The 17,002-nt window shown below is 37.5% G+C and overlaps 1 protein-coding gene across 3 annotated transcripts; it reads right to left on the reverse strand.

Annotated features, from left to right (window-relative positions):
* Positions 1 to 1,154: 1,154 nt before the first annotated feature.
* On the reverse strand, positions 1,155 to 16,910 carry LOC120144484 (alternative NAD(P)H-ubiquinone oxidoreductase C1, chloroplastic/mitochondrial-like). Of its 3 annotated transcripts, XM_039158522.1 has the most exons (11): positions 16,768 to 16,910; positions 16,371 to 16,465; positions 16,061 to 16,127; positions 15,758 to 15,941; positions 15,317 to 15,410; positions 14,992 to 15,204; positions 14,267 to 14,280; positions 2,536 to 2,923; positions 2,240 to 2,316; positions 1,418 to 1,501; positions 1,155 to 1,321 (listed from the first exon to the last, which is right to left on the reverse strand). In XM_039158522.1, exons 3-10 carry the CDS (start codon positions 16,083 to 16,085, stop codon positions 1,486 to 1,488), a joined length of 1,011 nt encoding a protein of 336 aa, XP_039014453.1. In that variant the 5' UTR covers positions 16,086 to 16,127; positions 16,371 to 16,465; positions 16,768 to 16,910; the 3' UTR covers positions 1,155 to 1,321; positions 1,418 to 1,485. The 3 variants fall into 3 exon arrangements, with proteins under 3 accessions (XP_039014453.1, XP_039014455.1, XP_039014454.1); XM_039158523.1 differs by lacking the exons at positions 1,155 to 1,321; positions 1,418 to 1,501; positions 2,240 to 2,316 and adding an exon at positions 2,414 to 2,467; XM_039158524.1 differs by lacking the exons at positions 1,155 to 1,321; positions 1,418 to 1,501; positions 16,371 to 16,465; positions 16,768 to 16,910 and adding an exon at positions 2,052 to 2,109 and having other exon boundaries at positions 2,140 to 2,316; positions 15,317 to 15,414.
* Positions 16,911 to 17,002: the final 92 nt, after the last annotated feature.

The raw sequence follows: 17,002 nt of genomic DNA on the forward strand, positions 1-17,002 counted from the left end.
TCAAAACTTAACGAACGGCCTGACGTGGCATAGTTCTTGTGGAAGAACGACCAATCCCAACGGCGAACCAAGGGAGAATGATGAGTCGATCAACATCTATTTCAGGCTCTTCGGACGATGGACCATGGAGATCGAAGGATGAAGAAATCAGAGAGTTCATCGTTGATTTTGGGAGATTGAGGCGTTCTTCGATGAAACGAAGGTCGAAATCACGTTCAAGGGGTCAAAAGGTATGAGCTAGAAAGTTTGGGCTTCATTGATTTACAGATGCGACGGTCGACTACTGTAAACGCGACCAACAAGCCCGTCCATGAAATTTTAGCAACATGGTTCTAAAATGAAACAAAAACTAAATGTTAGATACTAAACGCATAATTCACCCTTTTTATTTGATTATTATCCGCATCGATCATGAAATAATCCGAATTTAAAATTTAAAATTTTAAATATATTAAAAATAATTAAACAAAATATTTATAAAGTATTTTTCACTGTTAAATAATGAAATCATAAATATTTTATTTTATCTTCCCTTGAAATTCAATTTCATCATGATGGTTGTAAACTTTTAAACCATATTTGCACTTGAGAATATGTAATTATTCTTATAATATGAACTTGGTTATAGAGTGTAATTGCATTAAAAAAATTTATATCATATTTGGTAGTGTAAATTATAATTATAAATTTATATAAGTTAAATTAATAATATTAATTATAAATTAAAATAATGTAATTGTAATAGTACTTATCTCTCTATGAATTGAAAAATATAATTGGGTGTTTTTCGATTAGACCTGATTCAGGAAGACAAATAAATTACGACGATTATCTAAACACGTTGCAAGTGTATAATTATATCAAGTCTAATTATAATAATTTTTAAATATGCCTTTATTCTATATAATCTTTAAATTTCTATCATCATTCAATTAGAAATTATTAAATAACCTTTTTTTTAAATAATTAATATTTAATATAATTAAAAATCATATCAATAATTGTAATCACACGAATGTAATAAAAATTAATATTTTAATATTTTTTACTGCGTTACTTCATTGAACGATAATACGATGTCTGAGATATCAAAATCAAATAAACCGAACCAATTTTACTATAAAAACCATAATAATAATAATAATCCAATTAGTGTAGCTTTCTTAAAGAGTAACCGTTATCTATGAACCTGAAAGAACCTTTGTTAGAGTGCTCTGCACCGATGCAACTGAATCTATGGCCGACTTGGTGAACCAACTAAGTCCCACCTTAACCCGGTGCTCGTCTGTCGGTAATCTGATCAAGTATGCTAATTTCCTTGCTGGGATGATGGAAATTTGGTTAAACACTTGAAATAGGGGCAGATGTAGAGAAAGTAGCAACATACTCGGAGAACTCGATGCACAAAACAACTTACCAGCATGACCAATAGGACCCTCTAAGGTTACACCATCGATGAAACTTGGTGAAATGGCTGCATCATTTCTACAGATTCTGGAATCTGGTCAGCAAATATGATGGGTTATGACAACTTATTCCACTTCAAGAACTTCAATACAACTTAACAGTAACACAATGTACCATACCAAACACAATAGCAAAATCTTAATGAGGGACGGATCGTATGGATGCTTTATTGAAAAAACACAATAGCAAACAGGATGAACATAAGGAAAGAAGAATAATATCAAGTCATGCACTTAACAGTAACACAATGTACCATACCAAACACAATAGCAAAATCTTAATGAGGGACGGATCGTATGGATGCTTTATTGAAAAACACAATAGCAAACAGGATGAACATAAGGAAAGAAGAATAATATCAAGTCATGCAATTTACTTTCGTATTAATGATGCAGGAGCATAATTTTGTAATATGTTTTTTAATATTTCAGTTTTTATTATATTATCATCATCATCATCAGATTTATGACAGACAGCAAAGGCTAGGGTTATTAACTACTTTAGGGTTTATAATTTATCTTTAGGGTTTAGATCTGGGGTTATGATTAACATTGCTTGCAAGAAAACTAGCCTATACAAATAAGTTGTAGGCTTTACGGCCAAAACAATTATTCCTATTATTTTCTTTGAATTAATAGTAAAACTAAAGGTTTTTTATAACCCCAAGTTTTCTTGAGTTCCATCTTCTTTCCCATTCGTATTTCAGTCATAATTTTATTGTTTTATTGCAGATTTTCTTCTTAGCCACATCATAAGTGTCAAAAATTCTAACCTAAATGGCAACAATGGACGATTATTAATGGCAGCCCATAGATTCCAACCAGCAAAGTCCGCTTGCTGAAAAGCAACCTGGGAAAGACAAGCAAGCAAGTCAATCAAAAAAAAAAAAAAAAGCAAAGTAGAAAACATTACAGGATTGGAAAGTTGCAGTTCCGGATCCGTAGAAAACCATCAGTTCCATTCAGAAAAAAAAAGACCAAAAAAGTTGACTTTGGCAGTGCTTCATCAAGCAGTGAAACGGAAAAATATAATCAAATCTTACAAAACAATAAATCATGAAGGTTATACCTGAGCTGTGGCAGGCAGAAGCCTTCCAGCTGAGTCCCTTAAAGAAGACGAATCACCAATTGCAAATATACGCGGGTGGCCCTTAACACGGAGCGTTTCATCAGTTTCTGCTTGTCCTCTGGCATTCAGGGGAAGTTCGTGGGGTTTGTCACAGGGTTCAAGCTCAGGAAGAAGAGCTTTGGACCCAACTGTCCATAAGACCAAGTCTGCTTCCAGAATTTGACTTTCTAATCCCTTTTCAGCAGGTTGCAGATCCAAAACATATTTCTCAGAGTTGGATTCTGCAATGTCCTTGCCTTCTCTTTTCACAGTTGCATCTCCTGAAGTTTCCATGTCAGTGACTCTCCGTACGCAACGAACAAAATAACCCAGGAGAAGTTGCACTTTCCTTTTTTTTGATAGGAAAGAAAGGCCTCATTAAAACCCCCCTTCTTAACTAAGGACCTTATAGAAAGGTCATTAATCATAGGAAGGAGGGAAAGAGTGCCTTGGAACTTTTATAAATATTGAAAGTTACATAATAGTTAAAAATAACACTAAATTGCTTGACATAAGACTGAAACACTCCTCCCATCATAAAAACCTACACACAAAATGAAGAAAATCATAAAAAGACCCTTACAATCACCCAATCCCTTCCTTAGCTAAAATATCTGCCTCTCCATTACACTCCCTAGGAATCAACCTAACTGAATGAACCTTATCACTATAAGCCTTGAAATCTGAAAAACAAGGCAAGAAAAAAATAGGTGCCAAGACCGGAGAATGAATCCATTCCACTGCAGAGCAATCACTTTCGACGATCAACCTAGCTACTGAAGCCCACCTAGAAGACAGAAAAATATCCAAGCCTCTTTTTATAGCTTTTAATTCAGCCAGAGGGGGGATTGCTTGACCAATACTCTCTGAGAAAGTCAAAAGAGTGCAACCATTCCAATCTCTTAATAAACCTCTAATACCTCCACCCGAATCAATCTGCCTAACGGCTCCATCTACATTCATCTTTAGGAAGTCTACTGGTGGGGGTAACCAGCGCAAAACAACACGATCAATAACATTACTAGAAGAAACACCATCTGCTAGAGATGGATTACCAATCAGCACATCCTCTTGTATAGTAATACCCGGAAATTTGGCTAGGAACCATTTAGCAATCCTGAATCTAACAATGAAGAATAGTGACACTTTGTCAATAGGAGTTCCTTCGAAAACCCTTGCGTTCCTAAATTTCCATACAGACCAAAAGATGGCTCCGGAATAAACTTCCAAATCGTAGATTTCGCCCTCAACTCACCCCAGGAACAAAGAAGAGAAGGAGGATCCTGTGGTAGAACCATGGCAATATCCCAGAAATTAGCTACCTTATTCCATAATTCCCAAACCACCATACAAGAGATGAAGATGCTGCACAGATTCCTCCTGATTCTTACAATAGGGACACAGAATATCATCCCTAGGGGTAGACCTCTCTGACCAACTCGACTTTGACAGCTACTTTCTGATGAGCAAGTTGCCAAAGGAAAGCTTCCACCCGAGGTGGTGCAAAGCCCTGCCAAACCCCTTTCGTCCACACTGCAGTACCCCCAGACATAATACCAAGAGTATTCCTACAAGATTTAACTGAGAACAATCCATCTCCACTAGCAGTCCACGATAAAAAATCATCCACAAGTTCTGAAAGTTGAATATCCTTCAACTTAGACATCAACTCCAACCATTGGACCAATTCCCAATCACACAAATTTCTCCTAGTCTGGACAGTCCACACCCAACCACTCGATTCGAAGCTGCCAAACTCCTCAACTTTCCCCTCTTTATTAGGAGAGAGCACAAAAATTCTTGGAAAAAGGAATTTCAGAGGACAGTCATCCGCCCAAACGTCATTCCAAAAAGCAATAGACTTGCCATTTCCTACTTTCAATTTCGAATTTGACCTTAGACAATCTCCCACCGAATCATCCTTCAGATAATTATTAGCTATTCCTCTCAAAATCCAAGATGAATGAGGATGAGAGACCTCCCTAATAGACAAAGAATTGCTACTGACCTTGTGTCTGCTACACAGTCTTGGCACCCAAAGGAAGGCCCAAATATTCTGTTGGAAAAGAACCTACTGAGCAACCCACTTGTGATGCCCAATCTTTTAATTCATTGTCCTCCATGTTAATCCCAAACAGCTTACTCTTTACCAAATTTAAATGCAGACCTGCCATTATACTAAAAATCCTCAACACTCGTTTAACGTTCTTGAGCTGAGAAATCGAAGCTTGGCAAAAAATGATTAAGTCGTCATGGAACTGAAGATGAGACAGCTTAGTAGTATTATCATTTTTGCCTATTGTAAACCCTTGGAATAGTCCCTTGTCCACTGCTTTAGAAAGCATCAAATGAAGCAACTCACCCACAATGTTAAACAATAATGGAGAGAGACTACAACCTTGTCGTAAACCTTTTTCCATTGGGAACTCATCCGAAGGAGACCCATTCTCAAGAATTGAAATCGAAGCTGTTGAAAGACATTGTGAAATCCAAGCAGACCATCTGTTACCAAAACCCATCTCTGTCATTGCTCTAAATAAAATAGGCCATTCCACAGAATCATAGGCTCTACGGAAATCAACTTTTAGAACTACTTGTAACACCCCTAACCCATACCCGACCCGGATATGAGTCAGAGATACTACATTGACTTTAAAACACAACTCTTAATAAATAATAGTAAAATATTTGATCTTATATTAAGAAAATACCATAATATACATACTGTATATAAGTTTACCAAAATATTCAGAGCATACACAACTTAACCCTTTAATTACATGCCAACTATCATTTACATAACAAAATGACCTACTGATTAAGTTGCTTCTGATCTGATGGTTGCAGGAGTAATACTGTCAAGCTGCTTCACCTGTCTCTTCTATTTTTCCTCGGATCCTACGTGTGAAACACTCACACGCTAAGTCATCGACTTAGTGAGGCAACAATCATAAGGCAATGTAATGTAATGAAAATGTCAGGATCATATGAGATGAGATGCAAACATGTAACTAATCAATGGAGTATACTTCATCAATATCCATACCTGTAAGCGTATGACTGTAACATTCATTATTCTGTATTAATAAGTTTATTGGCCCATGATAGCATATTGAGAACCTAAGGTATTTGAGTAATGTGAGGTTGTGCACTATGCTGTCACCACAGCTCGTATAAATGCACCGAAGTGCCCCGTAAAATTGCACCGAAGTGCCCGTAGAATTGCACCGAAGTGCCCGTAGAATTATGTCCATAAGGACCACGTAGAATTCCTTAAGAATCATATACATATACTATGGATCAAGTATGTGTCTTTCAAGACTTCACACAGGTTCCAAAGGATACATATGTCCTAAAGAACCGAGTATACCCTCTACCCTTGGCATGCCAACTATACTATAGTTCTCATCTACATAACATGGGCTTATACATTTCCCGTAGTTCATATCGCGTAGTCATATTATTTCCATACCTTTATCACATAGACATATCATTTACATACCTTTATCACATAGCTCATATAACTTTTTCTGCATATTCATGTCATGCAATACACATAATATAAATTCATGTCATGTATCATAATATGGAATGTGATCATATGTCAAAATATGGAATCTAGACTTATCACAAGTCTAGAACTGAATATAATACTATATTCATGCTATGCATATGCACTCACCTATACTTCTTTGCCTTTTCCTCGATCGATCCTACTTGTAGATTGTTCCCGAACTCGAGTAGGCTCGGTATCTACATAAACATAATTTTTAAGATGATCATCAGACGTCTATGTCTTGAAATTAAGCTTTAATAGCTTACTAATTTAAAGAATTTATAGCTTAGTCTTGCTTTTTTCTTTCTTCTTCTTTTTCTCATGGGGGAATCGGTTCCCCCTGGGGGTATCGATTCCCCTCAAGCAATCTGGAATTTCATATACGATGAGGGGGTATCGGTTCCCCCCCTGGGGGTACCGATTCCCCTCTAGCATTCTGGAAATTCATTTCGTTGAGGGGGTATCGGTTCCCCTTGAATGGGTACCGATTCCCCTAACCCAGAAATCCTAATTTGAGCTCGGAAATCATCCCATTTCAGCTCAAACATACATATTTCAATCCCTTTACTACTCTTAGCTCTCATACACTTACTTAAACTAATTATTATCCATTAAATACCTCTAAAACCTAGAAATCCAATTCTCCATGTAGAATTTAAGAATCCAACCCAAATTCCAATATGTTCTAATTTGAATTCTAACCCCTCATACTTCTTAATTAGCTTATTGACAAGTCAAAAATCTGATTCAACATCAAAAACTCATCCATATCAAAATTTCATCTAAAACTCATTTTCCAAATCTATCTCTAAAACACTAATCTTGTTGTTTTAATGTCATATAAGCTTTCCTTTAGCCTATATAACATACAAACTTTCATATCCAATCTTAACAATCAAAGAACTACCAAGTTCAGTTTCTTACCTTTAATTGCAAGTCACACGTTGAGAGAAGGAAGAGAAGAAAATGAGGAAGAAGGAAGAAGAAATGGGAGGTTCTGGAACCTAAAATCACACGTGGTTCTCATATACCCCATAACATTTTATTTTAATTAGAAATTCCTTGCAAATGACCATTTGGTCCTTACCCCATCTCATATTTACTAACCTACTATTTAAACTATAAATTATTCTACTTTAATCACCAAATGTTGAAACTTTGCAAATTAATCACTAACCCGACATGGAGGATGTTCAAATCTCTCCCCCTTAAGAAAAATTCGTCCTCGAATTTTTCATTGCACGAACAAATGAGGGTATTGATGTCGCATATCCTCTTCACGCTCCCACGTTGCTTCTTCTACTCTGTGATTTCTCCACAATACTTTGACCAAAGGAATAATCTTGTTCCTCAATTGCTTAACTTCATGTGCTAAAATTTGAATCGGTTCTTCCTCATAAGTCAAGTCAGGACGAACCTCAATCTTCTGGTGTCACGATATGAGAAGGGTCAGATCTATATCTTCGAAGCATTGAAACGTGAAAAACATCATGTATCTTTTCCATCTCATGTGGTAAAGTTAGCTGATATGCTACAGGTCCTACTCTCTTTACAATCTCATATGGTCCAATAAACCGAGGACTCAATTTTCCTTTCCGACCAAATCTCAACACCTTCTTCCATGGAGACACTTTTAAAAACACCTATCTCCAACTTGAAATTCAATTTCTTTCCTTTTAAGATCAGAATAGGACTTTTGCCGATCAGAGGCCACTTTGAGGTTATGCTGAATTTCTCGAACTTTCTGTTCTACATCTTGAATTAAATCCGGACCAAGAACATTTCGGTCTTTGAGTTCATACCAATTTAATGGAGTACGACATTTTCTTCCATATAATGCTTCATATGGGGCCATCTTTATACTAGACTGATAACTATTGTTGTAAGCGAACTCTGCCAGCGGTAAATACTTTTCCCATGATCCTTTAAATTCCATTACGCATGCTCTCAACATATCTTCCAATATCTGAATAGTTCTCTCTGATTGCCCATCAGTCTGAGGATGAAAAGCCGTACTAAAGTTTAAACGAGTCCCCAACGCTCCATGCAAAGATTTCCAGAATCTAGAAGTGAATCGAGGGTCTCGATCCGAGACTATGGAAACAGGTACTCCATGCAATCTAATAACTTCTCTAATATACAGCTCTGCATACTTTTCCATAGAGAAATCCGTTCTAACAGGGAGAAAATGCGCGGATTTAGTTAATCGATCAACAATTACCCAGATTGATTCTCTTTTGTTCGGAGTCAAGGGTAACCCCGAAACAAAATCTATCGTAACATTTTTCCATTTCCATTGAGGAATGAACAGCGGTTGCAAGAATCCGGAGGGAACTTGATGCTCGGCTTTGACTTGTTGACATATCAAACACTTAGACACAAATTCTGTGATGCTTCGCTTCATCCCTGACCACCAAAATCGATCCTTCAAATCCATATACATCTTGGTTCCACCCGGGTGCATTGTTAACGGACTGCAATGAGCCTCTGTTAATATTTCTTTCTTCAAGTCGTCATTGTCGGGTATTACAATTCTTCCTTTACAATATAGATTTCCATCTGACTTAATCTCAAAGTCTTTAATCTCTTTGTTCTTTACTTGCTCAATTCTTTTCAAACACATTTCATCTTTACCTTGCAATTCTCCTATTCGTTCCAACCATGCTGGTTTAAGGGTTAATTCTGCACAAAGACCATCATCTCCCGTTAAAGATAATCTTGCATCCATAGCTCGTAAAGCTGGCAAACGTCTTTCTACTCAGAGCATCTGCTACCACATTAGCCTTTCCGGGATGATAGTCAATTATCACATCATATCCTTTAAGAACTCTACCCATCTACGTTGCCTCAAATTCAATTCTTTTTGAGTCATCAGGTACTTCAGGCTCTTATGATCCGTATATAAGTAACAACGCTCCCCATAAAGATAATGACGCCAAATCCTGAGAGCGAATACTACAGCAGCCATTTCTAGATCATGTGTGGGGTAATTCCTTTCATGTGGTTTCAACTGTTCGATGCGTACGCTACCCTTTTCCTTCTTGCATTAGTACACACCCCAACCCGTTATGGGATGCGTCACTGTATACTACAAAATTCTTGCCAGATTCCGGTTGAACCAATATCGGAGTTTCCGTCAGAATTCTCTTTAAAGCTTCGAAGCTTTCTTGACATTCAGAAGTCCAAACAAATGGTACGTTCTTTCTCATTAGCTTTGTTAGAGGCAGCACAATCATCGAAAAATTCTTACGAATCTTCGATAGTAACTGGCAAGTCCCAGAAAACTCCGAACTTCAGACACATTCTTTAGGAAACTTCCCAATCCATTATAGCTTTAACTTTCTGAGGGTCTACTCTAATCCCAACTGCCGAGATCACATGCCCCAGGAAATTACTTCCTTTAACCAGAACTCACATTTGGACAATTTGGCATACAACTTTTTATCTCTCAAATTTGCAAGACGATCCTCAGATGTGTATATGCTCTTCATGGGATTTCGAGTACACCAGTATGTCATCAATAAAGACAACAACAAACTGGTCCAAGTAGGGCTGAAAAATCCTGTTCATAAGATCCATGAAAGCAGCAGGTGCATTCGTTACTCGAATGGCATTACGATGAATTCATAATGACCATATCTCGTTCTTAAAGCTGTCTTCGGAATATCTTTCTCCTGGATCTTTAATTGATGATAACCCGAACGTAGATCAATCTTCGAAAATACCGAAGCTCCTTTAGTTGATCAAACAATCATCAATGCGCGGAAGGGGATACTTGTTCTTGATGGTCACCTATTGAGCTGTCGATAGTCAATGCAAAGACGCATTGATCCATCCTTCTTTTTAACAAATAACACCGGAGCTCCCCAAGGCGATACACTTGGTCGGATAAATCCCTCTAGCAATTCTTGTAATTGATTCTTTAACTCTTGCAATTCTTTAGGAGCCATTCGATAAGGTGCCATGCTATCGGAGCGTTCCCGGCATTTTCTATTTGAAATTCTACCTCTCTTATCCGGAGGTAATCCTGGCAATTCAGCAGGAAAAACATCAGGGAACCTCGAACTATTGGAATTTCCTCTAACCTTTTCTCTTGAGCTCTTGAATCAATCACATTTGCAAGAAAACTCTGACATCCTTGTAGCAATAATTTCTTGGCAGACATCACTGATATTACATTTGCTAAAGGATTAAACTTTTCACTGCTCACACTTATCTCTATTCCGTCTGGACTTTTCAGAGTTACCTTTTTCAATCTGCAACTAACATCTCCATAATACCGGAACAACCAATCCATTCCCAGAATCACTTCAAACTCGTCAAAGGGTAATTCCATCAGATTAGCAGGGAATTCAATTCCCTGAATCTTTATGGGACACCCCTTACAAACTTTATTCACCCTGGCACTTTGGCCTAACGGAGTCGTTACTATAATCTCATTACTCGTAGCTTCTAAGGGAATCCCCAACTCCTTTACTAACTTACTTGTAATATAGAATATTAGAACCCGGATCGTACCTGCTATAATATCAGGGTCATCACGATCTTCACTTGTCTTTAGGTTGTATACTCGAGCAGTGGATCGAACTTCAGGTTGAGCAGAGAATTCAGACGGGTTCCTTCCTCTGCCTCTTCCTCGTCCTTTTTGTGAGAAAGAACCAGCTCTTCCAGATGGTGTCGGCTCACTAACAATCAAGGGACAATCCCGGACAAAATGTCCGGCCTCTCCGCATCGAAAACAAGTCCCAGCTGCCATACGACAATCCCCATAATGGTTTTTCCCGCAGTGCTCACACTGTTTCCTTTGACCCGGAGTAGATCTCCCAGCACCAGATTCCACTGACTGCGTCTGTCTAGTTCTTGCCTGACTTGCTCCCCTAGCAGACGATGCAACTGATTCTGATCTAGTTTGTGATCGAAATCTCGAGTCTCTTCCCCTTTTTGTTGGTGTTGAACCAGAATAAGTAGTCGTCCTCTTTGATGTCTGAACTCTCGAGTCCCCAAATCTTTCATTCTGAGCCCTTTCAAGAGCTTTTGCACGATTGATCACCTCCTGGAACGAGGACAAGTTTAATACTATCAACATTTCTTTAAGTCTAGGGCGCAAGCCCTCCACGAACCATTCGCAAGCATCTTTTTCAGTAGGCACAAGTTCAGCTGCAAACCTGCTCAGCTTATTAAACTCACATTCGTACTCATATACAGAGCGGCTCATCTGCTTCAAATTCATAAACTCCTGCTTCATTTGTCGGATAAACTGATCTCCAATATACTTGCTTTTAAATTTCTAAAAACAAAGACCAAGTCAACTGGTTGGTTGACATCCTCATGGTGACGTTCGTCCACAATCCTAGCCTGACCCTTAATAAAGACACAGCTCCATCTAATTCCATTCGGAACAGTGGAGACCATCTAACATGATTTTCAAATCATTCAACCAAAGATCCGCTGACACCGGACCTTCCTCAGCTTCTCCCTTAAATTCGGGAGCTCCTAAACTCTCAACTCTTTTGCTACATAATTCTTGGAGTTAGTGGAACAGGAGGTTGAAGACGCGTCAAAATAGCGTCTAACGTTCTGAAGAACGTATCTGATCTTGTACAGGCACTCCTTGAGATGCCTGTTCTTCCTTGCCTGGCCAGGGCAGGTGAATTACTGCTTTCAGCATGCCTATCTTCTCCCGCTTCACTTCGGAGCTATTATGTCCGGACATCTAATAAGAATAAACATTATCCTATTAAACAACATACTCTATATACCAGATCAGAAGTTCTCACTATTGTTGGCATGTTCCATTTAAAGACTCCATAGACTCTGGTTATGCCTAGAATCGGCTAAACCATAGCTCTGATACCATTAAATGTAACACCCCTAACCCATACCCGACCCGGATATGAGTCAGAGATACTACATTGACTTTAAACACAACTTAATAAATAATAGTAAAATATTTGATCTTATTAGAAAATACCATAATATACATACTGTATAAGTTTACCAAAATATTCAGAGCATACAACTTAACCCTTTAATTACATGCAACTATCATTACATAACAAAATGACCTACTGATTAAGTTGCTTCTGATCTGATGGTTGCAGGAGTAATACTGTCAAGCTGCTTCACCTGTCTCTTCTATTTTCTCGGATCCTACGTGTGAAACACTCACACGCTAAGTCATCGACTTAGTGAGGCAACAATCATAAGGCAATGTAATGTAATGAAAAGTCAGGATCATATGAGATGAGATGCAAACATGTAACTAATCAATGGAGTATACTTCATCATATCCATACTGTAAGCGTATGACTGTAACATTCATTATTCTGTATTAATAAGTTTATTGGCCCATGATAGCATATTGAGAACCTAAGGTATTTGAGTAATGTGAGGTTGTGCACTATGCTGTCAACAGCTATAAATGCACCGAAGTGCCCCGTAGAATTGCACGAAGTGCCCGTAGAATTGCACCGAAGTGCCCGAGAATTATGTCCATAAGGACCACGTAGAATTCCTTAAGAATCATATACATATACTATGGATCAAGTATGTGTCTTTCAAGACTTCACACAGGTTCCAAAGGATATACATATGTCCTAAAGAACCGAGTATACCCTCTACCCTTGGCATGCCAACTATACCTATAGTTCTCATCTACATAACATGGGCTTATACATTTCCCGTAGTTCATATCGCGTAGTCATATTATTTCCATACCTTTATCACATAGACATATTTACATACCTTTATCACATAGCTCATATAACTTTTTCTGCATTCATGTCATGCAATACACATAATATAAATTCATGTCATGTATCATAATATGGAATGTGATCATATGTCAAAATATGGAATCTAGACTTATCACAAGTCTAGAACTGAATATAATACTATATTCATGCTATGCATATGCACTCACCTATACTTCTTTGCCTTTTCCTCGATCGATCCTACTTGTAGATTGTTCCCGAACTCGAGTAGGCTCGGTATCTACATAAACATAATTTTTAAGATGATCATCAGACGTCTATGTCTTGAAATTAAGCTTTAATAGCTTACTAATTTAAAGAATTTATAGCTTAGTCTTGCTTTCTTTCTTTCTTCTTCTTTTTCTCATGGGGGAATCGGTTCCCCCCTGGGGGTATCGATTCCCTCAAGCAATCTGGAATTTCATACGATGAGGGGGTATCGGTTCCCCCCCTGGGGTACCGATTCCCCTCTAGCATTCTGGAAATTCATTTCGTTGAGGGGGTATCGTTCCCCTTGAATGGGTACCGATTCCCCTAACCCAGAAATCCTAATTTGAGCTCGGAAATCATCCCATTTTAGCTCAAACATACATATTTCAATCCCTTTACTACTCTTAGCTCTCATCACTTACTTAAACTAATTATCCATTAAATACCTCTAAAACCTAGAAATCCAATTCTCCATGTAGAATTTAAGAATCCAACCCAAATTCCAATATGTCTAATTTGAATTCTAACCCCTCATACTTCTTAATTAGCTTATTGACAAGTCAAAATCTGATTCAAACATCAAAAACTCATCCATATCAAAATTTCATCTAAAAACTCATTTCCAAATCTATCTCTAAAACACTAATCTTGTTGTTTTAATGTCATATAAGCTTTCCTTTAGCCTATATAACATACAAACTTTCATATCCAATCTTAACAATCAAAGAAACTACCAAGTTCAGTTTCTTACCTTTAATTGCAAGCCACACGTTGAGAGAAGGAGAGAAGAAAATGAGGAAGAAGGAGAAGAAATGGGAGGTTCTGGAACCTAAAATCACACGTGGTCTCATATACCCCATAACATTTTATTTAATTAGAAATTCCTTGCAAATGACCATTTGGTCCTTACCCCATCTCATATTTACTAACCATACTATTTAAACTATATAATTATTCTACTTTAATCACCAAATGTTGAAACTTTGCAAATTAATCACTAACCCGACATGGAGGATGTTACACTACTCCTCTCAACCCTTGTTTTCTCCAATAATCAATTCCCTCATTCGCAATGAAGGCACAATCCAGCAGCTGTCTCCCCGGTATAAAGGCGAACTGAGACTGACTAATAACGTCACCAACACAGCAGCTAAGTCTCTTAGATAGCACTTTCCTAGATGAAAGAACCTAGTTCAATAGCAGAAACATTTTAAAGCCAAAGTTAAGGCTGCTACAACAACTAAAATTTACATACTACAAACATGTGAATTAAAAGCATTCATAAGACACAATCATAAGAACCTTAGATGCTTATGGACATATCTAATCACATTAGGCTCAAAGCTCCCAAGCCTGATTCTTTGAAATAATATTTATTAACGAGAGCATTAACAACGAGGAAATTCACGCTTCAACTTCTGCTTAAAACTGAAATAACAATGCAATACATGCTGTTCAGTAAAAAATTAGATATACTTTTGCAGAATTTGAGCACCTTATCTACAAATAAAAGGAAAAGTGAATCAAGTAGTGTTTCAAATTAAATTATCCTAATAGTAGAAAAATTGGACTTTCCAGAAAGGAAATTAATAGGTCACCATAAAAAAGGCATGCATTGATTAATAGGTTCCCCAATATGACTTGAAAATCCATGCATTACCAGGATCAACGTTGATGCCAAATTTAAGCTCATTACTATTTGGAAAACTGATAATACTTGGTCATGCAACCATCATACATGAACTCTATAAATAAAATGTAAAAGAAGACAAATTCCTTTTCTTCTTTAAAACCAAATAAACCTCTCTACACATTTTATCATTTAATATTGAAAAATCATGGGAACATAAGAAGAAAAAAGGGCAGATTTCTCATGTTTTCAAAAAGTTAGTATCTTACTTTTAAGGCAGCTTCCCTATTTCCAGCTGGGGCAGTTGGACAGATAGTGGTTTCAACATTAATAGCTTGTACTATCCCTCTATCTTGTAGTCTCTCTGAGATAGTAGCAGCTAATTCCACTCCAGAATAGCCACAACCAACTACAGCCACACAGATAAGAGAATCTTTACCAAACTTCATCCGCTCCAATGTTCTTAACTTCTTGTTAACTTTCTGCAGAACAAAGCAAAAAATGTAAGGATTTAAAATATATAATCCAACAACAAACTAGAAGCTAAATGAAGACTTTGGCGAGATATTAAGGGGGTAGCTGGAGGACTCTTACACATGCATCATCTAGGGTGGAAAATGGTAATGCAAACTCTAAAGCACCTTGTACAACATCAAGTTTAGCTTCAACTCCCAAAGCAAGAACCAACCTGGCTGCCCAAGATAAGGTAAAACTGGTATCAGATGGGTATTCAAAAAGTCAATGAAGTCACAATAATAACAAATATGTATGTATGCTACTCAAGAAAACCACTTATGCAAAGTTCATAAATGTTGCCCAAGCGATGAATAATAGTGTTAGAACCATACAAGACCAATACATATTCCTTTTCTCATTGAATATTTATAATATTTAATTCAGCGGCTTTAGGTCAAGAAATATAGCATAAGAAGAGAGGAGGAAGCAACAAAGTCAATAAGAAGTGGTCTTTAAGAGAACCTAGAAAGTTTTCATCATAAGCAACTACGATTGGTGGTCAGGGTAACAAAATTTTACCAGTCATACTCAATGAGAAGGCCACTTTCAAGCAGCACAGTGCCACCACAACTTGATTGTTTATGGCCATTCATTCCCCAATGGTCAGACGGATGTAATATTTTTACCTTGTCCTGGAGAAACTGAACACCTGTGTTTGCCAGTAACTCAGAAAAGCGAGGAGCAATTTCCCAATCATCTACTTCTGCATCAAAAAATTGTCAAACAGCAATCAAGCTCTTGATTGCATTTGAAAAGAAAGTACAATAAATTTTCTGTAGAAGCACGAAATCATGTTCTCAGAATTTAATCCAGAAAAAATACCTCCAGATAGAAGCTCATACAACATTGGTTTAAAAACAAACCGTTCAGACTGGTCAACTAGAAGCACCTGATCCCACATTCGATGAAGTAACCAAATCAGTTGAGAACGGGTGAAAATGAAATGTCACGGTAAAAGTGTTTAGATACCATCCTCTTTTAATATCAAGGGACGTAAACATAAAGACATATGCCTATGCACATCATGGAGAAGCAATCAATAGATGCCTGTATTCAAGGTTCTAAACTTCACGGATTTCTTACAAATTCAGGGTTACATACTAAAACACACAAGAATTCGATCTCAACATACCTGAGGTTTCTTATCCTCAGGCCATAAAAGAGATTCTAGCCTTAAGCAGTATATAAACCACCAAATCCACCGCCCAAAATGCACACTCTTGGCTTCTGTAAACAGAGATCCATCACAAACTCACACAAGAATAAAACAGCTCAAATTTCTAACACCGTTTTTTTTTCTGTCCCTTTTCGATTGTTTCATGTCAAAAGGTACCAGCTTTAGAGCTTCAAGAAACCATTATGTAATGATGTCATATTCAAGGAAGCCACTTGCATATATATAATTTTACAAATATGACAGGATTTTTGCAAGTTCATCTGTCCTCACAACAAAGCTTCATATTAGTAGTTGGGAATTTCCAATGGTCCGTTCTTACTCCATAGTTTATCAAATCATATGTTAATCAAACCTTTTTATTAGGCCATGCGTAAATAGGAGGCGGCGTTTTATTAGCTTCAGATGTTTCTGGTAACGGCGGAGCTCCGCCAGCATTTCCAGCCGCGGCTGAAGAAAAATTGGATGCCCTGAACCTGGATAAAGCGGAGGGTCCAGCCCTCAACCTAGCCGAGTAACCAGTACACAGTCGATTCCATCTCTTACCATTCCCCCCGCTAAAAAGTCCTAATGAAAAAGAAACTTGTATT

This window comes from Hibiscus syriacus, unplaced genomic scaffold, assembly GCF_006381635.1.
Source record: "Hibiscus syriacus cultivar Baekdansim isolate YM2019G1 unplaced genomic scaffold, ASM638163v2 tig00110890_pilon, whole genome shotgun sequence".
Classification (NCBI taxonomy): domain Eukaryota; kingdom Viridiplantae; phylum Streptophyta; class Magnoliopsida; order Malvales; family Malvaceae; genus Hibiscus; species Hibiscus syriacus.

Excerpts from the sequence above, each read along its gene's own strand:
- LOC120144484 (XM_039158522.1), bottom strand. The coding sequence starts at position 16,085 with ATGTTGTATGAGCTTCTATCTGGAG. Across the intron at positions 15,411-15,757 it reads CTTCTCATTGAGTATGACTG|GTTGGTTCTTGCTTTGGGAG; the intron begins GTAAAATTTTGT and ends TTGGGCAGCCAG. Across the intron at positions 15,205-15,316 it reads CCACCCTAGATGATGCATGT|AAAGTTAACAAGAAGTTAAG; the intron begins GTAAGAGTCCTC and ends TTTGTTCTGCAG.